This window comes from Lissotriton vulgaris, chromosome 2_1 (genome assembly GCF_964263255.1).
Source record: "Lissotriton vulgaris chromosome 2_1, aLisVul1.2, whole genome shotgun sequence".
Lineage (NCBI taxonomy): Eukaryota > Metazoa > Chordata > Amphibia > Caudata > Salamandridae > Lissotriton > Lissotriton vulgaris.
In genome coordinates this window covers 1876065514-1876088377 of record NC_141687.1, presented here as the reverse complement: position 1 = coordinate 1876088377, position 22864 = coordinate 1876065514, and the positions used below count along the sequence as shown (strand labels likewise).

General features: G+C 47.1%; 1 protein-coding gene across 1 annotated transcript in view; it reads right to left on the bottom strand.

Moving 5' to 3' along the window:
- Positions 1-22864, bottom strand: part of IGF1R (insulin like growth factor 1 receptor) — a 1159892-nt gene that overhangs the window by 24486 nt on the left and 1112542 nt on the right. The window contains exon 21 of the mRNA XM_086958078.1: positions 1799-1933. Coding sequence (XP_086814204.1) covers positions 1799-1933 — 135 coding nt within the window. The remainder of the gene's footprint in view (positions 1-1798; positions 1934-22864) is intronic.

Here is a 22864-nt window from a genome sequence, read left to right as displayed (position 1 = left end):
TGTGGATGTTCAGGTGCAATAAACTTCCCTTGCTGTGACAGAAGTACTGGAAAGACTAGCAGTCAGTCATTTAAAGTTCCTGAATATTTTGAAAAAGGTAGGTAAGCGTACACTAAACTGCAGTTTCTAAGAACTAGCAACACATCACCCACAGTCCCCAGGTACCGTGTAGAAAAGCCATTTTGTCTTCTGCTGCATTTTAAAGAGATCTAAAGTGTGCAGCAGCCAAGCATAGGTACCGTAGGAAATTAGTTTGCCTCCCACCTGGTACTCCACTACTCCCTCTTAAACTAGATATGCAGGTTTAATCACTAAAAGATTTCGACAAATTACGTGGTCGTCTTTTTTTTGGCAGAGATTGATTTCGACCTACAAATTGTCCCCGTATGCCACAGCCCTAGAAGAAGTTTGCACTCTAGATACATCTAAGAAGATAGGCTGGATAAGAAACATCAATATTCTCCTTAAGAACATTGGGTTAAAAGGGGGCTGTACGTATCGTTTGGACTTCCCCACAAAAAAAAAACTAAAATCTCTGCATTGGGATTGGGAATTTGAGAATGAGTCCAGGAATAGCAATTTAGGAAGATTAACAGGGAAAGTCCTAGATTTTAAACTTTTGCGATCCCTGTAGGGTTTCATTGATCTCATACACCTGGCAGATAGAAAGTTCTACATCCAATTTAGACATGGGACAATCACTATGAATGCATTTACTAGTTCATGGCTTTGCAATACTGCTAATAATAAGGGTTGTCCCTAATGTTTCCACCTCACAAGAAACTGTAGAGCACGCTTTCTTTGGCTGTCCAGCATACTCAGTGACTAGAAGCAGATGGCTTACTCCTATATGCGAATCGCTGGGAACTAGAGATCATAGTGTGGCACTGCACATCTTAAGATCCGATGCAAGACCACAGTTTTCTTGTGTAATTGCTAAATTCCTAGGCCACATGTGGAGATTCAGAAGGAAAGTACAATCTGAATCTCCTATTTTATAGATTTGATATAATGTGATTCCCCTAATTCTGGCCAGTGAACATCAAACCAAATTACCCTTAGAAAGCAGACCATGCATAGCTTTTTAATAGTGGAAGGTTTGTGGTCCATCGTTCCACTGTTTTATAGTATTTTAATCTCTTTTATTAAAATGATGAATCTCAATTGGTATAGTTCTTATTTATTGTATTTGATTCGTAAAATGTGAATGTGTTAATGCATTGTTTAAATGAAATCAATGAATTTTGTATACATAAACTTTATAAATCCATGTATATGCACTTTGCACATTCATGGTCTGCTGACCGAAATAAAGGTTGATTGATTGATTGGTTGGTTGGTTTACTTGTTCAGTGATAGCAAAGTGGCTAAATTTTCAAGAAAAAAGAAGGAAAGAAGCGTCCCACCTATCAGAAAAAGTTATTCATAGTGTTTACGGAATCAGTGTTTTTGTCTAAAAGTAGGTATGATTAAAATATATGTTCCATTTGCCCAGATCAAACATGCCCTGCTTGTTTACCCTGGTTATGCAAAGAAATGGCTCAAATGGCTCAAACAGACCTGTAGAAACCTGGGCACCAGAGACTGCAGTGCTGCTTTGAGATTGCTGAAATCAGATCCATCTTTGCAGTACGCTATTTCTGTTGCTAAGTTTCTGGGATGGGTTTGCTAATTGTTAAATAGTACATTCGATTTAAGTGTAGTAGACATTGGCCTTTATATCCACTCTGTAACATACAGAATAGATATGCATTTGATGGATATACAAGAACCGAAACTAGCACTGTGATATACATACAACATGTCTGGACAGTTATCTGGTTTCTCCAGAAGGCCTCCCTCCATGACGAAGCGCAGAACCTGTTCGTTTGTCATGCCCTGGTACGGCTGTTCTGCTAATGTTGCTATCTCCCAGAGGACAACGCCAAATGACCTGGAGAGGAAAAGAGAAGAGCAAACTCTCAAAACAGCAAAACTTGAATCCAAGCTTTTTTTATTAGATGGCGTGTTTTTGAAAATACCATGGCCCTAGTCTGTTGCAATACTGGAATATGTTCCCAGTACCAGTGGCTGAACAAGAGATTGGTAAACTCACTAGTTGAAAAAATATGGCAATATTTTCAAAGTAAAAATAAATATTAAAATATAATGAACTTGTTCTTGTCCTGTTTCTCCTTTTCGCTCATCACTCTGGGAATCCGAGCAACACAAGAGATCAAAGCAAATCAGAGTTTAGCTTCCCTTAGGGGATAATAGTCTGGCAGACACTGCTATGATATTGTCCTACATAAATCAGTGAACTATCTTTAGGTTTTGTAACTTAGTTGAACAGTGTGGGAATACTGAAGTAACTAACAGAAAACCACAAAGATTCTGATACTCTTTAGAAAAACAAATTGTAGAGCAAGAAAACACCAGCAGAAAATACCTTGTAAGCTCCCTAACAAGCAACAACACCTCCTGGCGTAAAATATTAACAACCTTCGAAGAGCACCCTTTCCATGCTGTAACTATTCAGATATTATGACTAATGTAAACGTATTTATGTGCATAAAAATATACTAAAATGTGTGCTAAGTCTTAGACTAACTCATAGTATAATTCCTCAATCTAGAACTGCAAAAGTGAGGCTAAATTGATTGTTATAGATTCACCTCTTTCTAAGAAAGCAAAATTAGCTATGTTCAAAGCAGTACTTAATTTTGAAAGCACTAGCCTGACAATTATTTAATTATCCAATTTAGATGTTCGACACCAATGGGTTTCTCACTGAGCAACATGCTTTTGTAGGTGTTGATGAATCATTAGCATGTGCTGCTCTCAGCCACCTCTCTCACTTGCTGTTTCACGGGTCCCTCATGTTTATCTCACTGTCTTCTTCTTCATCTACTCTCACAGTACCTTCTTCCGTACATTACACACATCCCTCGATCATCTTGGGTGACAAGAGGGAGGGGTCATCTCCTACCATGAATGTGAGAGTCCAATCACAGTTCAACCATCAAAAGGTCAAGATGATTGATAATTGCGTTTTTTATGCAGAACATCCAATAGTAACTTATGTGAGGAGGTTGTTCTCAGCCACATACATATTTAAAAACAAAAATATCAATTTGATTGCCCTTCCCAAAACAAAGGAAAATATGCTTGCATGTACTAAATTTAGCAATACTATTGAAGGATGGGAGAGAGGAGCAAAGTAGCAGTGCAATGTCTTTAGGTACTGAGATTGTAGAAAATATGTGTGAAGAGAAGAACCACTCACCTATCAAGGGAAAACTAGGAGAGTTGTATCAAAATATAACAAACAATACTTTAATCGGTCACTCTCACGTCCATTTTCAGTGATGGCATGAATGACTAAAAGAATATTATATATATATATATAGATTGTATTGAGAAAGGCAGTCGCCAAAACGCGTCTTGTGTGTCTTCTGTGCCAATAAAGTTCAGTGCAGAAGTCTCCAGTGAGTGCTGGAATCATTCCACGCTTACAGCTGTGATATATATATATATATATATATATATACACACACATATGTGTATATATATTTTTTTAGTCTGATGTTGTCTGCCAGCTTTTTGTTTTGTGTCAATCCTCGCTTTGCCATGATTTTTGGGTAAATTTATTGTTGGAGAAGTTACCAGGTGCTGGTCAATCTTGAAAACAAAGGGCTGACAGCAACAAAAAAGGAATTTTGAGATGTTTTACAGCATTAGATTATATGTCTACCAATAACATTCATATCTTTATAAATCTGAATATACCATATGGTGTAAATGTATAGATTGCTGAGCTGTCAATTAACAACATTTAAAAGCATTTAAGCAGCTATATATATTTTTTTGACAGTAAAGTAACCCAAGTATGTTGTCTATGTTCATTGATTCGACCTGCACTAGCACTTTAAATTGCGGGATGTTATGCGGAGCGCCGTCATGTGATCAAGGTCGCTTGTATGGTCGAAACGCGCTATGGCAAGAGACTGAAAATAAAATAATAATGCACCATTGGAGGTCTGCACTAGTCTTTGTTCCGCAGAGTATCACAAAGTGTCACTAGGTCAAATGACACACATATATATGTATATATATATTTTTTAGTCTGGTGTTGTCTGCCAGCTTTTTGTTTTGTGTCAATCCTCGCTTTGCCATGATTTTTGGGTACATTTATTGTTGGAGAAGTTGCCAGGCGCTTGTCAATCTTGAAAACAAAGGGCTGACAGCAACAAAAAAGGAAAATGTTACTTACCCAGTAAGCATCTGTTCTTGGCATTTAGAGCTGTAGATTCACATGCTTTGCATCCTCCTGCCATCTAGCGTTAGGTCCGAATGTTTGCAAGTTGTGACTCCTCCTTTCGGTGATAGAGCGCATGGGCATCGACTCCCTTGTTAGATTGTTTTTCCGAAAGAGGGTGAGAATGGAGTTAGTTAAGGTAGAATAGAGATGTCCACGTGTATGTATATAAGATAAGAAAACTGCAACAGGTATTGGTACACGGGGAGGCGGGTGGATGCATGTGAATCTACAGCTCTACATGCCAAGAACAGATGCTTATTGGGTAAGTCACATTTTCAGTACGAGGCATGTGAGCGGTAGATCACATTATTTGCATAGACTATACAGCAGTATTCCCGCAAAGAGGTGGCTAACCTGTAGCTGTTGGAAAAAGTGTTTTAACCCCTTCCCCGCAGAGGTTTTTCACCTCCTGTGCGGGGGAGGGGGGACGCGCGCGCCACCGCCATGCTGTTGACAAGCTCAGCTCGTCATGAGGCACAGCGCAACTGCACTCATGACGAGCTGAGCTCGTCACGACCACACCCGTTTTTACAACGTTCAGCACAGCGGGGAAATTATCCCCGCGTGCAACGTTCCAACGGCCGTGACGAGCTCAGCTCTTCATGAGTGCAGCTGCACTGTGCCTCATGACGAGCTGAGCTCGTCACCAGCACAGAAGGGGTTAAGTACTGCCTGGCCTACATTAGCTTGTTGCCTCGCTAACACATCTACACAATAGTGTTTGGTGAATGTGTGCAGTGTAGACCATTTTCCAAGATGGCCATAGTAGCCCCTATTTTGAGTGGGGAATGCGCTCTAGGGGGTATTGTCAAGATTCTTTTCACTTTTATATAACATGTTTAGATACATTTCACGCTCCATCTTGCAACGCCTGATTTAGAGTTTGATACCGTATCACATCCCGTACTACTGAACCGACTGAGGGAAAAGGGAATAACCGGACCTGCTCATGAGTGGCTGGTATCCTTTCTTAAAAACAGAAGATTTCAAGTGCATTGCCCACCATGCAAATCCAGTGTAAGGTGTCTCAGGCAAGGGGTTCCCCAGGGCTCTATTTTGAGCCCTACATTATTCAATCTGTACATGGAGCCCCTCGCCAAACTGGTGGAATCATATGGTGTGGCAATAGTCTCCTATGCAGATGACACACAACTGGTGATCAATCTGTCCCGTGATCCAGTTGTTGATGCTGAGAATTTCTCGGCTTGCCTTGTGGCTCTTGACGGCTGGATGAAACAAAACTGTCTCCGCCTTAATGGTAACAAGACGGAAGTTCTTATTGTAGGTCCACGTCCTTCCATCTGGACCTCTGCCTGGTGGCCCACTGAACTGGGCTCTGTCCCGGTCCCAGTGGACACAGTTAAGAACCTTGGCTTTCTTCTGGACTCTAATCTTGTCTACACCAATCATGTGGGTAAGGTCGCGGGAAAATGCTACGGACTTCTGAAGGTCCTAAGGAAAATCCTGGACCTATTGCCCCCTAGCTCCAGAAAAACCATGGTACACGCCTTGGTCACCTCCCAGTTAGATTATGGGAACTCCCTCCTATGTGGACTTAGTAAAAAGGGCCTAACACAGCTTCAACGCGTCCAGAACACAGCAGCGAGGCTGGTCCTCAACCTCCCTAGGAGAGCCTCTGGGAAACATGCATTACGCTCCCTTCATTGGCTCCCAATAAAGGAAAGAATCAATTTCAAAACCATGTGCATCACCCACCGTATAGCTCACAAAAAAGCACCTCCATATCTTCAGGACTTGCTTCCAGTATATCGCCCTACACGTCCTTTGAGGTCGATGGGTAGCATGCAATTAGTGGTGCCTCGGATACATAGAGCAAGGATGGGAGGACGCTCTTTCAGACACCATGCCAGCAACAACTGGAATAACCTACCTATTGAACTGAGGATGGAGCCCTCTGAAACCAGGTTCAGACAAGAGGCTGAAAACCCATCTTTTTCCCAGGATAAACTCAGCATAGTTCACCCCTGCCCCTGTGTCCAGCCTTTATGAGCTCGGCTGAAGAGATGTAGGTAGGGTTGTCAGCGCGGGGACGCACTGTTCTCTGTGCAACCAAGCGCTTAACAAATGCCATAAACTAAACTAAACTAAACTAGAGATTGGATTGTCTTTGTGTGGTGGCGAAAAAGCTACAAAAAGCTGTTTTGTTTTTCAGAAACCTTTTGTTCTTTCTACATAATATAGTAGAGCTCATCTAACATCTAGTGTGTGTAGAGCTTGTTCTGCCACAGAATCAGGTTGAGGAAAGAACACAGGTAGCTCAACAGATTAGATGATGTGAAAAGAAGAAACCACTTTAGGTAGAAATTTGGGATTTGTTCAAAGAACTAACTTGTCTTTGTGAAGTTGAAAGAAAGGCTCTTGGATAGTTAGTGCCTGGAGTTCGCCAACTCTCCATAGGGTAGTGATTGCAATAAGAAAAGCAACCTTCCGTGACAGGAATTGTATTTGACACCTGAGCATTGGTTCAATTGCCTTGTAAGGACTATGTTCAAGTTCCATACTGGTGCAGGTGAAACTCTTTGTGACATTACTCTTTGTAGTCCTTTCATAAAGGCTTTAAGCAATGGTACTCTGAATAGAGATATGTGTTGTCTATTGTGTAAGTATGCAGCTACTGCTGCTAAATGCAATCGAATGGATGTATAAACTAATCCAGATTGCTGCAAGTGTAAAAGATAACATTTGATGTGTTGTACTGAAGTATTAAGAGAATTGATATTGTTACAGTATATAACAAAACGTTTCCACTTTGCTGCATAACACGCCCTAGTAGTGGGTCTCCTAGCCTCCTTTAGGATGCTCAGTCAGTCTGGTGGTAATTGTAAATAACCAAACTCTACGAGTTCAGGAGCCAAATCGCTAGGTTGAGATGCAGCTTTTGAAGACTGGAGTTGAGATGCAGCTTTTGGTGTGGAACTACTGAGAGCTCTAACAGGGTGGTGAACCAAGGTTGACGTGCCCATGTGGGAGCTATGAGAATGAGTTTGAGGGATGATTGTCTGAGCTTCCGAACTACCAACGGAATGAGTGGGAGAGACAGAACAGACTAGGCAAATATCCCTGACCAGTTCATCCATAGGGCATTGCCTTTGGAGAGCGGGTGTGGGAACCTGGAGGTGAAGCTTGGGCATTTTGTGTTTTGATCTGTGGCGAACAGGTCTATGTGAGGAAAACCCCATTCCTGAAAGTAGGGGAGAAGGATTTGGAGATGGAGCTGCCACTCGTAGATTTGCTGCCTCTGTCTTCTGAGAAGGTCTGCAATTTGATTGTTTACTCCTGGAAGGTGTTCTAATAGGAGATGCATTTTGTGATGTATGATCCATTTCAAAATGGCTTGTGCTAAGCGTGACAATTGGAGAGTGTGTCCCCCTCCTCCCTTGTTTTTGTGTGTAATGCATAGTTGTCATGTTGTCTGTGCGGACTAGGGCAGTTTTGCCTATTAGGTGAGTTTGAAAGGCTTTGAACGCTAGAAACACGGCTAGTAGCTCTAGGTGACTGATATGAAGACTACTGTACTTTAGAGTCCATACTCCTTGGATTGAATGACTGTATGTGAGCACCCCAACCAGTGAATGATGCTTCTGCTGTTAGCACTGTCTGTGGAGCAGGGTCGACGAAGGGGTTCCCTTTGGATACATTCTGATGGTTCCACCACTGCAGAGAGCGATGAGTGCGGTCATCTACCAACACTAGATTGGTTAATCGACCCTTCAACTGGTTCCACAGATTTGCTAGGCATTCTTGAAGGGGACGCATGTGAAGTCTTGCTTGAGGAACAATTGTAATGCAAGACGCCATCATGCCTAGCAGTTGCATGAAGACTCTTGCTAGCAATGATTGATTGGGCTGAAATTGAGCGAGAAGGGACTGTAATACTGTAAATTCTGGTTGTATTGGGAGAAGCTAGAGCTTTGTGAGCATCTACTGTAGCTCCCAGATAAGTTTAAAAGGCTGTAGATGATACTTGAGCACATTCACTGTAAACCCTAGTTGGTGAAGTAAGTGAATAGTGGTTTGAGTGTGTTGGAGACACATTTGGTAAATACTGACTTTGATGAGCCAGTCGTCCAGGTATCGGAAGACATGGATGTGTTGTGTTCTCAGATATGCTTCAACTACTGCCAGGCATTTGGTAAATACCCTGGGAGCAGTGGTGACTCCAAAAGGTAGCACTTTGAATTGGTAATGGTGACCCGCAAAGATGAATCTGAGATATTTGCGATGAGCGGGATGATTTGGAATATGGAAATATGCGTCTTAAGTCTAGAGTAGACATAAAATCACCCTGCTGTAGAAGCGGAAGCACTTGTTGAAGTGTTACCATGTGCAAATGCTCTGAAAGTATGTAGAGGTTTAGTTCTCTGAGATCCAGAATAGGTCTCAAGGAGCCGTTCTTTTTGGGGCCGACAAAAGTACAGGGAGTACACACCTGTCCCTTGATGTTGTAAAGGCACAGGTTCTATGGCTCCTTTGAAGAGGAGAGACAGTACTTCTTTCTGAAGTAAATGTAAATGTTCTGGTGACTTTTTGTGAGAACGTGGTGGTATGTTTGGAGGATTGCTGGTAAGCTTCAGGTAATAACCATGTTGGATAATTCTTAACACCCATTTGTCTGTGGTGATAGAGTGCCAAATGGGGAGGAATTGTAGAAGACGTTCCCCGGGGGGGAAGTGTAGGCAAGTCACTGCTTGTTGGGGGATGGGGAATTTTGCGGTGCGGAACCCTTGCCTCGACCTCTGTTGTTGTTACCTCCATGTGCTCCTATAAAAAGAAACCCCTTGTAGAGGAAGATTGATTGTTGCCTTTGTAAGAGGTGGCAGTATTGTCTGAGGACATGGTCTTGGACTGCCCACGGTGGAAGGAGCGATAAAAGGAGCCTCAATTAGAGGGAGACTGCAGAACTCCCACAGACTTGGCTACCTCTGTGTCTTTTTTGCATTTTTTTCTAATGATTTATCTACTTTGGGCCCAAAGAGATGTTTCTTGTCAAAAGGAGTATTTAAAATAGACTGTTGTACTTCTGGTTTGAAACCAGAAATCCTTAACCATGCATATCTTCTTAATAACACAATAGTGTTGATCTCTCTAGCTGCGGTGTCTGCAGCATCTAAAACGCATATTAATGAGGAATTGGAGATGAGCTTCCCTTCCAGGACTAAATATTGTGCTTTTGCATTGTGTTCATCTGGGAGGTGTAGTAGCAACTGCTCCATTTCGTACCAGTGTGCCCTATCATATCTGGCCAGCAGGGCATGAGTGTTAGCAATACACCAATGATTTTCTGCTTGGATAGCTACTCGTTTAACAGAGGCGTCGAATAGTTTATCTGTAGGTGAATCTATGTGATAATCCTTCCCGGGATCTATCAGTACAATATTGTACCCCCCATCCCCATCATTATCAGGTGGTGGTGGAGAGTTAGTTGGTGTAATTATTAAATGACTCAAAGATGGGGAGGTCGGTGCAGGGGAACGTGGAAGAAGAGGGGGTGGGTTAGTACCCACATTCTTACTCTTGAAAGGAATAAAGAAAGGTTTGTCTTCTGACTCAGGTTTGCATTTCTGAGGTGACTTAGTAAGAACACAAAAACAACAGTTGATGGACAGAATGCAGAACAATGTCATACATTCACCCCAGTACTGAAATCTGGGCCTAAATCCATTGTTTTTTTGCTCACCATGCCATTCCAGTTTGAACCCAGCCATATGCAAATCAGTCTTGACCCTGTGCCCCATGGGAACAGTCCAGCCCGAACTGCCAAGCCAGGTCCTCCCTGGACTGAAAACAAGCATCCTCGGACCGGTTTCGGGCTTTCAGCCCTCATCAGCCAGGAAAGCTGGCATGGAGAGCACGGAACTCACGTCTGAGCATACCCGTCCCACTCGGGGTGACAAATGCAAAAACAACAGTTGATGGACAGAATGCAGAACAATGTCATACATTCACTTAATTTCACCCCAGATCAGTTACCTGGGAGATTTTCTCAAGCTCTCGTCCATCATCCCCTTTGGTATCGCTTACTAAGAACACGTCCTGTATCAGGATTTATATAGAGTTCCTTTTGTTTTGGGACCGATTTGTGTGTTGGGGCATCGAAAATCGGATACTGCCGCTTTGGATGCACAGTTTTAGGGTTCGGTGCCGGGGTGGAATCACTTTTGCACACCAAAGGATTTGGTGCCGAAGGAGGCTTTGTCTTCGGCGTCAAGGATTTCGGCCCCAAATTGGTTTTCGGCTTTGAGCCTGAAGGTTTCAGCTCGGTGCCAGTCTAATGGCCGACTCCATCCCAAGCCGGAAGGTTTAGAGACATGTTTTGGTGGGGAGCATGGGGGTGGGGCGTAGGTAACATCTTGTCGGTGTTGACCATGGCCCGAAGGCGGGTGTGGGACCGAAGCCTTTTGTTTCGACTGAGTTGGATTTTGGGTTAAGGGGCGTTCTGTACTCCTGGTACGTTGACCTTGTGGCAAGTCTTCTTCCGACTCGTAGTCCGATTCCGTGATGAAGACAAGTTCCTCTTAATCTTCCTCTGCATATATTTTGTGGTTTAAATCGTCTTTTATTGACATTTTTACATAAACTTTCTGAACAAGGACATTAGTGCAGTGGCATCATACATCATTATAGCATTATGGCATTATGGCAATGCAACTCATGATACAGTATTCAGTGATACAATAATATCTTGTGGCTGTGGCAGCTCAGAATATTACTTAGAGAGTATCATTACGCCAGTGAAAATGACATCTAAGAGACACTGTGGTATCTAATGTGCCTATATTCTGAACACGAGGCCTCACGCATTTGAACCGTGGGAGTAGGTTACAACAAAATGGGTGTAGGAAGGTAGATACCTGACTATGGTTACCCCCGATTTTTTGCCTGGTGTTTTGCTGGTTTTCCGACTTAGTTGACCTGGGACCCTGCCAATCAGGACCCCAGGCCTACTGCTCTCTCTCTAAATTGATGTGTACCTCAGGTGCATTACCCAATTGGAACTGGGCCACCTTGTCAGACCCTGTAACTCAGGGCATCGGTGTACCCAGGGCCTACCAGGGGCTGAAGCATGTATTATGCCACCCCTGGATGGCCATCTAAATCTGACACAACTGGCTGCACGACAGCTGGGGCAAGGTGGCGTACTCGCCCTTTGCTGTAGATATAGTATACCTATATCTAACCCTAAAATGGACACCCGAATTCCTATCAGTCACTCCTATGGCAGGCCTTGACAATCCTGAAGGCAGAGTGCGTGGAATCGTGTGAATTGGGCTCTGGCACGAGCCGAGCCCGTTTGCAGCTTGCGGAACCAAGACCCAATGGCTGTTCCATGATAACGCGTGCCATATCAGTAACTTCGGTATCGCGTTATCAAGACATGTCGAGTAAGGTGTCATACGAATCGGGATGCTGACCCCTTACCAATGCTGGCGACGAGGTTAGCATTCCGCCCTTCTAGAGGGACACGACATGTACGTAACTGTGAACCCCGGTTAAAGTTAACTGAAGCCTCAGCTCCACAAAATGGATGCTGCCACCACAGACACGAGTCTGACCTCCTGCTGCTGGGAGTCCTTCCAGCGAGGAGAGCTTGGACAAAGGGTTTCCTGTCCGGGGCGGTGTTCGCACCATCCCAGACAGGGTTTTGTGTATCCTGGGTAGGCAGGGCTTTACAAGAAGGTGACTGCAGAGTGGCACCCCGGTGCTCACTACGCATCTGCCGGCTAGAACCAGTTCCAGGGGCGCACAGCCCCTGACCTGGGGAAAGTCCGGCAGGGGAGAGGGGTGTAACCACCCCCCTTCCTGGTCCCACCCCTAGGGCAGGACCTAGTCACGTACCCACCCCTTTCTTTAGGATAAAGGCAGGAGCGGGGACCCTTCCAAATTAGATCATCTTTGAATCAAGAACTACTTTCTACGAAAGGACATTCGAGACTCTTCTCAAGATTTCTCCCTTGTGGCTAAGGAGTAGTCACCCTGCATCCGCAGGCACCATCTAAGAACTCTGCGGTTTGCTGCAAGTCCTTCCTCAGGAATCCGACTGCCCAGCTCGACGAGAACCGGCTTCCCTGGCACCTCTGACCTCTACCCACATCGTCAGCTCAGCTGAGATCCGTGGGTGCGACGAGACCTCGAGGGACCGGCCATCATCAAAACCGGCACGATTTCTTAACCAGCACGACTGCCGAGGGATCCTCTGGTGAGTGCTCTGGGGTCCGAGAAGCCCCGGCCCTGAGCAGCTCCAGCACCGAAGTGCAGCCTCCCAGCATCTCCACGATCTGCGTGGGGCCCTTCTGCTTTTGCCGCTCAGCACTTTGTCTGGTCACTAGCCGCTGGCTTGTGACCTTCTTGACGACACTCGACAACCAACGCTGCTGGTCTGGTTGCTCCAGACTGGCCTTTGCTCCCTTCTGCGAGAGGAGCACCCCGGACCCTCCTGGTCCACTCAAGACGCTATTTTAGGCCCACCACGTGGCCCTGAAATTTGCCAAGGCTTGTTGCCCCAATCCTGGGCCCAGCGACGCCGACAGCATCAACCTTCGTGGGACAGCTCGCACCTCCATCCTGGTCGCCGACAATGCCTCCTGGTCCGTGAGACTGCAGAGCCTAGCGTCGCCCACTCACCTAGTTGAGGTGACGATCATCCGGTGCCCTCCTGGTACCCTCTGACTACTGGCTAGTAGTACGAACTTGGTCCCCTCTGCTTTCAGGTGTCATCCATCCCTGATCCAGGCTTGGATCTCTACGAACTATTTCCACTGGTCGCCGGCCAGCAACTCCTTCCTTCCGGCTCCTGGCTCGTCAGCGAAGACTCCCGACGTCTGTAAAGACTTGTGCAGCCGCAGCCCTTGGGGCTAGGTAACTTCGGCATTTCGGTGCCCGCATAGCCTCCTTATTTAAGGGTCCCGAGTCCCTATCGCTTCCGACTTGCCTTATCGGGTCCGCCCGAGACCACTAAACTTTCCGTGCCCTCGGGCACTTGTATTGATTGTGCACTTGAAGTATTTTCCTAAGAGTTTTTTTGCGTGCTTAGTACCCTGTCCTCATAAAGAGTACAGGGCTGTTGTGATTCTAATAAATACACTGTTTATTTTCATAACACTTGTGTGGTGTCCTTTCACTTGGTGTTCAAGGGGTATGTGATGGTAAAACAGCTGGCTTAACACGCCCTCTAGAGTTTAGCCCGAAGACTGCTCGTATCCACGCTATTAGGATAGCTGGTCTAAGGTTGACTTACAACCAATCACCACAAGGGTCGTTTGGACTGATGCATAGTGATCACTAGAATAGTGAGCACTGCATATCAGGCCAACTTCTCACAATGGGGACAAAGCAAACTAATCAGGGATAGGGTAATTGTCTGAGACCTGTTGCCTGGTATGTTGTCAAGTGAGATCGCTGTCAGTTGTAGCTGTTTATAATTCACTTGATGCCGGGGACTAGCCTATGTCAGTAGAGCTCTGCTCTTCCTGGGCCGCTACGTGTGCACCCGTTGAACCCAAGTATTGAATAGGTTGGTGTCTCGTCTCTCCTTGTGTTTCATCCGTGACTGCCACTAGGCCCTGTAGGTCTGCTACTATGGCCTCCCAGTTACTAGACAAGGGAAAATTATGCAGCCCCAGCAGGTCTTCTCTACGCAAGGCTACCCCCTCTGCCCTAGCCCTATTGAGCAGTGATCGCTGTCAGGCTATTGTGTGGGGAGCTATCAGGGACTTCCATTTTTGGTGATCAAGCATTTCGCAGTAACTAGGCCCAAATCAAAAATTGGGAGGAAGCTCTGTTTTGCTTGTTTCTACTAAAGAGGTATAAAATGTATGTGTTCCATCGGAAGGGGATGTTACGTCCTGTGCTGTTGGCCAATGTAGCTGCTACGTCAGTTCAGTATACGCTTAGAGCAGGGCAATGCCATAACATGTGTAGTATGTCAGTGGTTCCACTGCAAGTGAAAAGAGGAGACAATAGACAGCTCTGTCTAGTCCCACGCCTCATTTTTATAGGATCTGAGATACAAGGCCCCGTCTTGACCCGGACCGTCGGACTTTTGTATAGTAGCCTAACCATAATAAGAAAGTAAGGCCCTATGCCAAATCTAGGCAAGGATGAAAAGAGATACTCCCAATCCAGAGAATCAAAAGCTCTCTCAAGGTCAAGTATCAGGCAGCCCAAGCGAGGCCAATTCAAAGGGGCGTACCCTGCCACCGGAAAATAGCGGCGGATATTGAGGGCAGTATTATGAGCAGGAACAAATCCGTTCTGGTCCGGGTGCACTAGGGCAGCGATACACGGCACCAGCTGGTTTGCTAGGATCTTTGCTAATATTTTATAATCTGTATTAAAAAAATCGCTACAGGTCTAAATGATCCAGGGGACAATGGGTCCTTGCCCGGCTTTAGCAATGAGACCACATTTGCTGTGTACTTGGATAGTGTAGGGTCATATTACCTTTTGCCGAGGTATACAAATCATGCAGTTGGGGCACTAGGGTTTCCGCATACGTCTTGAAGAATTCAGTTGGGAGCCCTTCTGGTACTGGGGTTTTCCCAGACACCAGCGATGTTAGTGCTTCCCTGACTTCATCTACTGTTAATGGAGAGTCTAATTCTAGGTGCTGGATAATAGTCAATGTAGGTAATCCAATAGAGTCCAAAAATCACGGATGTGTTGATCGTACCCAAGCATGCCAGATGTGTATATTTTGGCATAATGCTTCGTCATTACAGAATGAATGTCTCTTTGTGTACAATTCGTTTGCCCTGACTCATCTACTAACAGCTGTATGGGTCAGTGTGGGTGTTCCTGCCGAATTAAATAGGCAACTAATTTGCCTGCTTTGTCTGCTGTCGAGTGAGTGCAAGTTGTGACAGCGCAATCTTTCTAGTAATTCAGCATATTCAGTATGACTACGTCCAGTTGCGTTTTTGCTCCAGGTTTGGTGATGGCTAATGTCTCTAGTTGGAGGAGTTGCTGATTGACTGCAGACAGGATTGTGTCTAGTTGCTTGCGGATGCTCCATGTGTGGCCTTAACAGTGCCCTCTGGTTACGATCTTGAAGGCTTCCAACTCCGTCAAGGGGGAGTCAGTGGTGCCCATGTTACGCTCCAAGTAGTGAATCACTCCGCCCCCAGGGATGCCCGGAAAGCCTGACCCTCCAATGCTCTTATTTGTAGCCGCCATGCAGGGACCGGAGGGGGTCCTGCTTGCATTATCTGGGGATTATGATCGGAATGAGTTCGACCCAGGTATTCCGTGTTTTGGCTTAGGGGGATCAGCGCTGCTGAAGACAGTATGCAATCTAATCATACATTCAGGTCATAGACCGTGAGTAAAAGGAGTATATCCGCATGTCAGGGTAACGTTTGCGCCAGACATCTGCCAAGGACCAGTGCCCCATCCAGGTATGTAGGAACTGTGCATTGGAAGAGGCTGTACTACAGTTTAGGGAGTGGGGGGAGGAACGAACATGTGAGACGTTCAATATCAAACTTAAATCTCCCCCCACGAGCCAAGGAATGTCTTTCCAGCAGGTCAGAAGTGCTGAAAGACCGCTAAGGAAGGCAATCTGTTCAGTGTTAGGTGCATAAATGTAGCCCAATAGAATAGGTTGCCCATTGAGTCGCCCCCTGAGGAATACGTAACACCCTGCGAGATTTGTCACCACCGCCTCTTTCTCCCATGGGACCCCTGCCTTCACCCTGATCAAAATCCCTCTCACTAGAGATGAACAGTTAGTGCTGTACACATGCCCCTGCCACTGGCGGCAAAGCTGGTTGGCCTCTAAGCTTGTCAGGTGTGTGTCCTGTAGTAGAGAGATGCTAGTTGCTCTACGTTGTAAGTAGGCATATATAGAGTACCTCCTAGAAGGTGTATGTATATCCCCTGACATTCCAGGGTATGTCATTTAGTCATAGTCATAAGGGAGGTGTGGATTGAATATGCTACTTACCAGTATGCATCTGTTCTTGGCATGTAGGGCTGCTAACATTCATATCTTAGCATTAGATCGCCGCCTAGTGTTGGGTCCGGATGATCGCACATTGTTGTCCTGGAAGAGTCTTCGAAGTATCCTGAGATAGGTGGCTCCTCCCCTGGACTACAGTGCGCATGGGCATCGGCTCCATCCCCAGATTGTTTTTCGCCATTGTGGCAGAGGATGGAGTGAAAAGTGTAAAGGATGTCCATGCTAATGATTGAATACAATAGTATATCTGCAGCTGCGACAGGCACCGGGGAGGAGGGTGGGCGATATGAATGTTAGCAGCCCTACATGCCAAGAACAGATGCATACTGGTAAGTAGCATATTCAGTTCGAGGCATGTGGGCTGCTAAATTCATATCTTAGCATAGAATACATAGCAGTCCCTCCATCAGCGGCGGTTGCCCGTGCCAGCTGCAGAAACCTGAAAAAGTGTCTTGAGAACAGCCTGTCCTACAGCCGCTTGCTGTTTGGAATGTACATCAACACAGTAGTGTTTTGTAAAGGTATGTGGTGTAATCCACGTGGCTGCTCTGCAAATGTCCTCTAGAGGAATGTTTCCTAGGAAAACCATGGATGCCCCCAATTTGCGTGTGGAGTGCGCCTTTGGGGGTATTGTTAAAGTGCGCTTGGCTTTTTGATAACAGATTTGAATGCACTTAACAATCCATCTGGCTATTCCTGCTTTGGAAATCGGGTTGCCTTTGTGTTGTGGTGAGAAGGCAACAAAAAGTTGTTTCGTTTTCCTAAAGTGTTGTGTCCTGTCTATGTAGTACATCAATGCCCTCCGTACGTCTAACGTATGGAGCATTCTTTCCGCCACTGTTTGTGGGTTCTGGAAGAATGCCGGCAAATCGATAGTTTGGTTGAGATGAAAATGTGACACCACCTTTGGAAGGAATTTGGGGTTAGTACGTAGCACTACCCTATTTGGATGAATCTGAATGAATGGCTCTTGGATTGTGAGCGCTTGTAGCTCACTAACACGCCTTAGTGACGTAATAGCAATTAGGAAAGCAACTTTCCACGTTAGGAATTGCAGTTCACACGAGTGCAGTGGCTCAAATGGTGGTCCCATCAGTCTGGTGAGGACCACATTGAGGTTCCACACCGGAGCTGGCGGTGTTCTTGGGGGAATGACTCGTTTCAGACCTTCAAGAAACGCTTTAATGGCAGGCACCCTGAAGACCGAGAGATGCTGCCTGTTTTGAAGGTAAGCTGCGATGGCGGATAGATGTATCCGAATAGAAGTGAACGCTAGTTTGCACTTATAAAGGTGTAACAGATAGCAAATGATGTTAGGGATAGATGCATCTAGCGGGTTTATGTCATTGTCTGCACAGTAAATGACAAAACGCTTCCATTTTGCGGCATAGCATGCCCTGGTTGACGGCTTCCTCGCCTCCTTGATGATGTTCATGCATTCAGGAGGTAGGTTGAGGTATCCAAACTCTAAGACTTCAGGAGCCAGATCGCTAGGTTGAGCTGTTGCGGATCTGGATGCTGAATTTCTCCATGGTTCTGCGTCAGAAGTCTGGGCGTGAGGCGCAGTCTTTGATGCGGTACCACTGAGAGCTCGAGGAACGTGGTGTACCAGGCCTGGCGCGCCCACGTTGGAGCAACTAGGATGAGTGTCATCGAGTGTTGCCTTAGTTTTCTCGCCACCAGTGGTATCAGAGGTGTCGGGGGAAAAGCGTACGCAAATTTGCCTGACCAGTTCATCCATATCGCATTGCCCTGCGATTGCGGGTGTGGGAACCTGGCGGCGAAGCTTTGGCATTTTGCGTTCTCCCTTGTGGCGAACAGGTCTATGTCTGGACGACCCCACCTTTGGAAGTACGGCTGGAGTACTGATGGATGTATCTCCCACTCGTGCATTTGATGGCTGTATCTGCTGAGCAGATCCGCCATCTGATTGTCCTTCCCTGGGAGGTGTTCTGCCATGAGGAAGATGTTCCTCTGAATGGCCCACTTCCACATGCTCTGAGCCAGGTGGGACAGCTGCGGTGAGTGGGTGCCCCCCTGCTTTTGGATGTAGTACATCGCGGTCATGTTGTCCGTCCGGACTAACACCACTTTGTTGCACAGATGTACAATGAAGGACTTGAGCGCCATGAAGATCGCCATCAGTTCTAGATAGTTGATGTGCATCTTCTGTTGCTGCGTCGTCCATAGTCCCTGCACCGTGTAAGTGAGCAGATGAGCTCCCCATCCCTGGAGAGATGCGTCCGTTGTCAGGATAACCTGTGGCACTGGCTCCTGGAACAGTCGGCCCTTGCAAAGGTTGTGTGGAGTCCACCAATGCAGAGAGTTGTATGCCCGACTGGTAACCAACACTAGGTCTGTTAATTGTCCCTGAGCCTGTGTCCACTGATTTGCTAAGCACTCCTGGAGCGGGCGCATATGCAACCGTGCGTGAGGGACTATGAAGATGCAGGAGGCCATCATGCCTATCAACTGCATGAACACTCTTGCTGGAAGTGAGTGTCTCGGTCTGAACTTCTGGATTAGAGACTGCATGCTGTCTATCCTGACCTGGTTTGGTTGCGCCTTGGCCGTCAGGGTATTGATTGTCGCACCCAGAAACTGCCGGACATGTGCCGGCTGAAGGTGTGACTTTGGGTAATTCAACGAGAAACCCAGGTCGTGGAGGAGGTGAATGGTAGTCGACATGTCCGCGGCGCACTGTTGTTCCGACCTGGCTTGAACGAGCCAGTCGTCGAGGTAGGGGTAGACATGGATGTTCTGCCTCCTGAGGTGCGCTGCTACTGTCGCCAGGCACTTGGTAAACACCCTTGGGGCTGTTGTGACTCCGAAGGGTAGGACTTTGAACTGATAATGCGTGCCTTGGATAGTGAACCTGAGGTACTTTCTGTGGGACGGGTGTAGTGGAATGTGGAAATAAGCATCCTTGAGGTCTAAGGTTGCTAAGAAGTCTCCTTTGTTTAACATAGGAAGAATCTGTTGCAGTGTAAGCATATGGAAATGCTCTGACAGTATATACAGATTGAGGGGACGGAGATCCAGAATTGGTCTGAGAGATCCGTCCTTCTTTGGAATGAGGAAGTACAGGGAATATACCCCTGTGCCTTCCTCCCCCACTGGCACGAGCTCGATTGCTCCTTTTTGCAGCATCACCACCACTTCCTGCTGCAATAAGTGCAAGTGCTCTGCGGACATAGGTCTTTGCCTTGGTGGAATGTTGGGTGGAGTGGATTTTAACTCTAGACAATAACCGTACTGGATAAGTTGTCGCACCCACCTGTCTGTGGTGATGTTGATCCAGACGGGCAGGAACTGCTGTAGTCTCCCCCCGACAGGTGTTAAGTGGTCGGGGGGCAGTGACAGAGAGTCACTGGTTGCTTGGGGCAGAGGAGCGTGAATTGTTGGTCCCTCTGCCGCGTCCTTTGTTGCTGTTTCCCCTGTAGCCCCTCTTGTTCTGTTTGGGGTACGAGGATTGTGCTCCACCTCTAGGGAACTGTGACTGCTGACCCATCTGTCCTCTGGTGACTCCACGGGCACCTGAGCGACGAAAACTATTGCCACGAAACTGCTGTGATTGTAGGGCCCCCATAGATTTAGCAGTTTCGGTGTCTTTTTTAATTTTTTCCAGGGTGGTGTCAACATCTGGACCAAACAGTCTATCAGGATTGACTGGTTGATTAAGTATGGTTGTTTGAATGTCAGGTTTAAACCCCGATATGCGGAGCCACGCCTGTCGTCTCAGCATGACACTGGTGTTAATGGCCCTAGCGGCTGTGTCCGCGGCATCAAGTGCACACTTTATGGCCGCGTTGGAGATCAGTTGTCCTTCCTGTATAATCATTTTGGTGCCCTCTTGAAACTGCGGAGGCAGGTGTTGCACAATTTGCTCTAGTGTGTCGTAATGTGACCTATCATAACGAGCCAGTAGTGCCTGTGTATTTGCAATACGCCAGAAATTGGCAGCTTGCGCAGCCACTCTTTTGCCTCCTGCCTCTAGCACTTTGGACTCCTTATCCGGGGGAGGAGCTTCACCCGTTGTTTGGGAGTTGGCCCTTTTACGGGCATTTGCGACCACAAGGGAGTCAAGCGGCAACTGTCCCCGAATGTATGCAGGGTCTGCAGGCGCTGGTCTGTACTTTTTTTCAATACGTGGGTTGACCACCCTCGCCCTGGTAGGCTCTTTAAAGATGTCCGCAGCATGCTTGAGGACCCCTTTGAGCATAGGCAGTGTCTTTACAGTTCTTTCCGAGACTGAAAAAGTGTCGAATAGAAAGTCTTCTTCAACTGGGTCAGCATGCATGTCCACATCATGATTAGCAGCTGCCCTCTCAATGAGTGCATGGAAACCTGCAGAATCCTCTGTTGGGGATGCACGTGTACTGAAAGCCTGTGGGTCTTGTCCCACATTTTGGGTGCCTTGGTCCCCAATGTCATCATATGAATCCTGCTGTGCATCTGGTTCATTGACCGGGAAAGTGTATTGGTCATCTTCATCATAGCCCTCACTTTCAGAGTGGTCTGGAGACGGTGTTGGGCTCCTTCTTGGAGGGGGCTGGATAGGTTCCATGAGACCTGAGGCGTCCTGTGGAAACTTTTTCTTCTTCAGTGGGATGACATAGGATTCCACCGGCTGTGAAGTGATCTTCCTTTTGTAAAGGGTTAATTTGCCCGTGTCTGCGTCTATGAAGCACTCCGAATCCTCTTCTGAGTCGAGTACTCGCGCTGAAAATGCCCCTGCCGTAGAAGATTCCGACTTCTTTGGCGTCGATTTTGATGAAAAGGCCTTCGGCGCCACTTTTGGCGGCAGAAGGAAGAGGAGTTTACTTGCGGGCTTGACCGGGACGTCTGTCGCCTTCTGCGGCGATGGCGCCGGCGCCGACGAAGCAGAGGCCTTCTCCCTAATTCTTTGTAGTGAAGAAGCAATGAGAGATGCGTCGGTGACAGTGGCCTTTGGCACCGACGAGGTGGCCTTGCCTTCGGATCCGACGTTCTGTTGGTCTTTTGGAGGGTTGGACGATGATGCCACGTCCGCCGACCCCGAGTCCTTGGACCGATGCGCAGATGTCCCAGTCGGAGCCGGAGCTGTGTCGCTGGCTTTGGCGGGCTTCGCCGGCGCCGGCGCGCTTGTCTTGTGCGTGCCACCCTTTTTAGAGGATCTCTCCTCCGGCGCCGATTTCGACCCTGTGGAATCGCCAGATTTCTTCGACTTCTGCGGACCGGAGGTCGACGGAGTCGATGAGGCTGCAGGCTTATTCGTTTTTGTTGTTACGATCGCCATCTTAGGGACGCCTGAGTCCTTAAGTTTCGGTTTCGGGTCGGCCATTTTAGGTGTAGTCGATACCGTTGCTTTCAGTTTCGGTTTCGATACCCTCTGCGCAGCAAGTATGTCCGTGGCCGGGCCCGCAGGCGGGGCCGTGGCTTGCGCTACGGGGTCTTGGGTAAGGCCGACAGGCGATCCCGTGACCCGCTCCTTATGTCCGTAAACTTCGGGGCATAGCTCGTCCTCTGAGCTATCTTCCACGGCCCCATAAACCTCTTCGTCGTCCCCTACCTCGTCGACGTATTCAAGGCCTTGACCCACGACTCCGTCGTCGTCTTCCGGATCTGCCTCGACCTCCGTCTCGGGCGGGGAGATTTGAAGATGATGGCTCCGGTCCTCCTCTTCTTGGTCGTCGAAGATGTTTTCTGGATCCGGGGCCGCTTGTTTGGCCACAAGGCGCACCGCGCGCCGAATCGTGAGAGTCTTCTTTGACCTGAAACTCGCACAGGCCCTGCAGCTTCCTTCGTCATGATCTGGCGAAAGGCATTTGTTACAGACCGGGTGCACGTCTATATGCGGGTATTTGGACCCACAGAGCGGACAGAGCTTAAACGGACTCCGCTCCATGTTGGAAAATCGGTGTCGAGTCGCGATGAGAAGGCCTCGATGTCCGAAGAGTTGAAAAACTCCGCTGATTCCGGCTCCGAGAGACGGAAGAACTCGAGACCGCACGCAAACAATACCGACGTAAAGAACACACAGCCTTTTGGCCGTTTAAAGTTATGTTTTCTCGGTTCCGACGGAGAGACGTCGAGACCGCATCCGAACCCAATGGCGGAAAAAAACAATCTGGGGATGGAGCCGATGCCCATGCGCACTGTAGTCCAGGGGAGGAGCCACCTATCTCAGGATACTTTGAAGACTCTTCCAGGACAACAATGTGCGATCATCCGGACCCAACACTAGGCGGCGATCTAATGCTAAGATATGAATTTAGCAGCCCACATGCCTCGAACCTACCAATCTCAGCTTACACAGCTGGCTGACAATACAAGCGTATGTGGGACGGCAACAGGTCTCTGAATAAGGCATGAACTCTTTGGGGAAAATGAACATTGAAACCAAGACGACATGCAACTTCATAGGAGCGGACCCCAAACGGGGATAAACCCAAACTATTGTGCCCAAGTGAGGCAATTAACTCGCTGTCATAGAATAACTTTGGGTGGGAGTGAGGGATAGGAATTAGACAATGTGGCCCATCCACGTACAATTAACAATAAAGAAGTACACTACATAGAAACATCGCCTGAGTATGTCACTACAG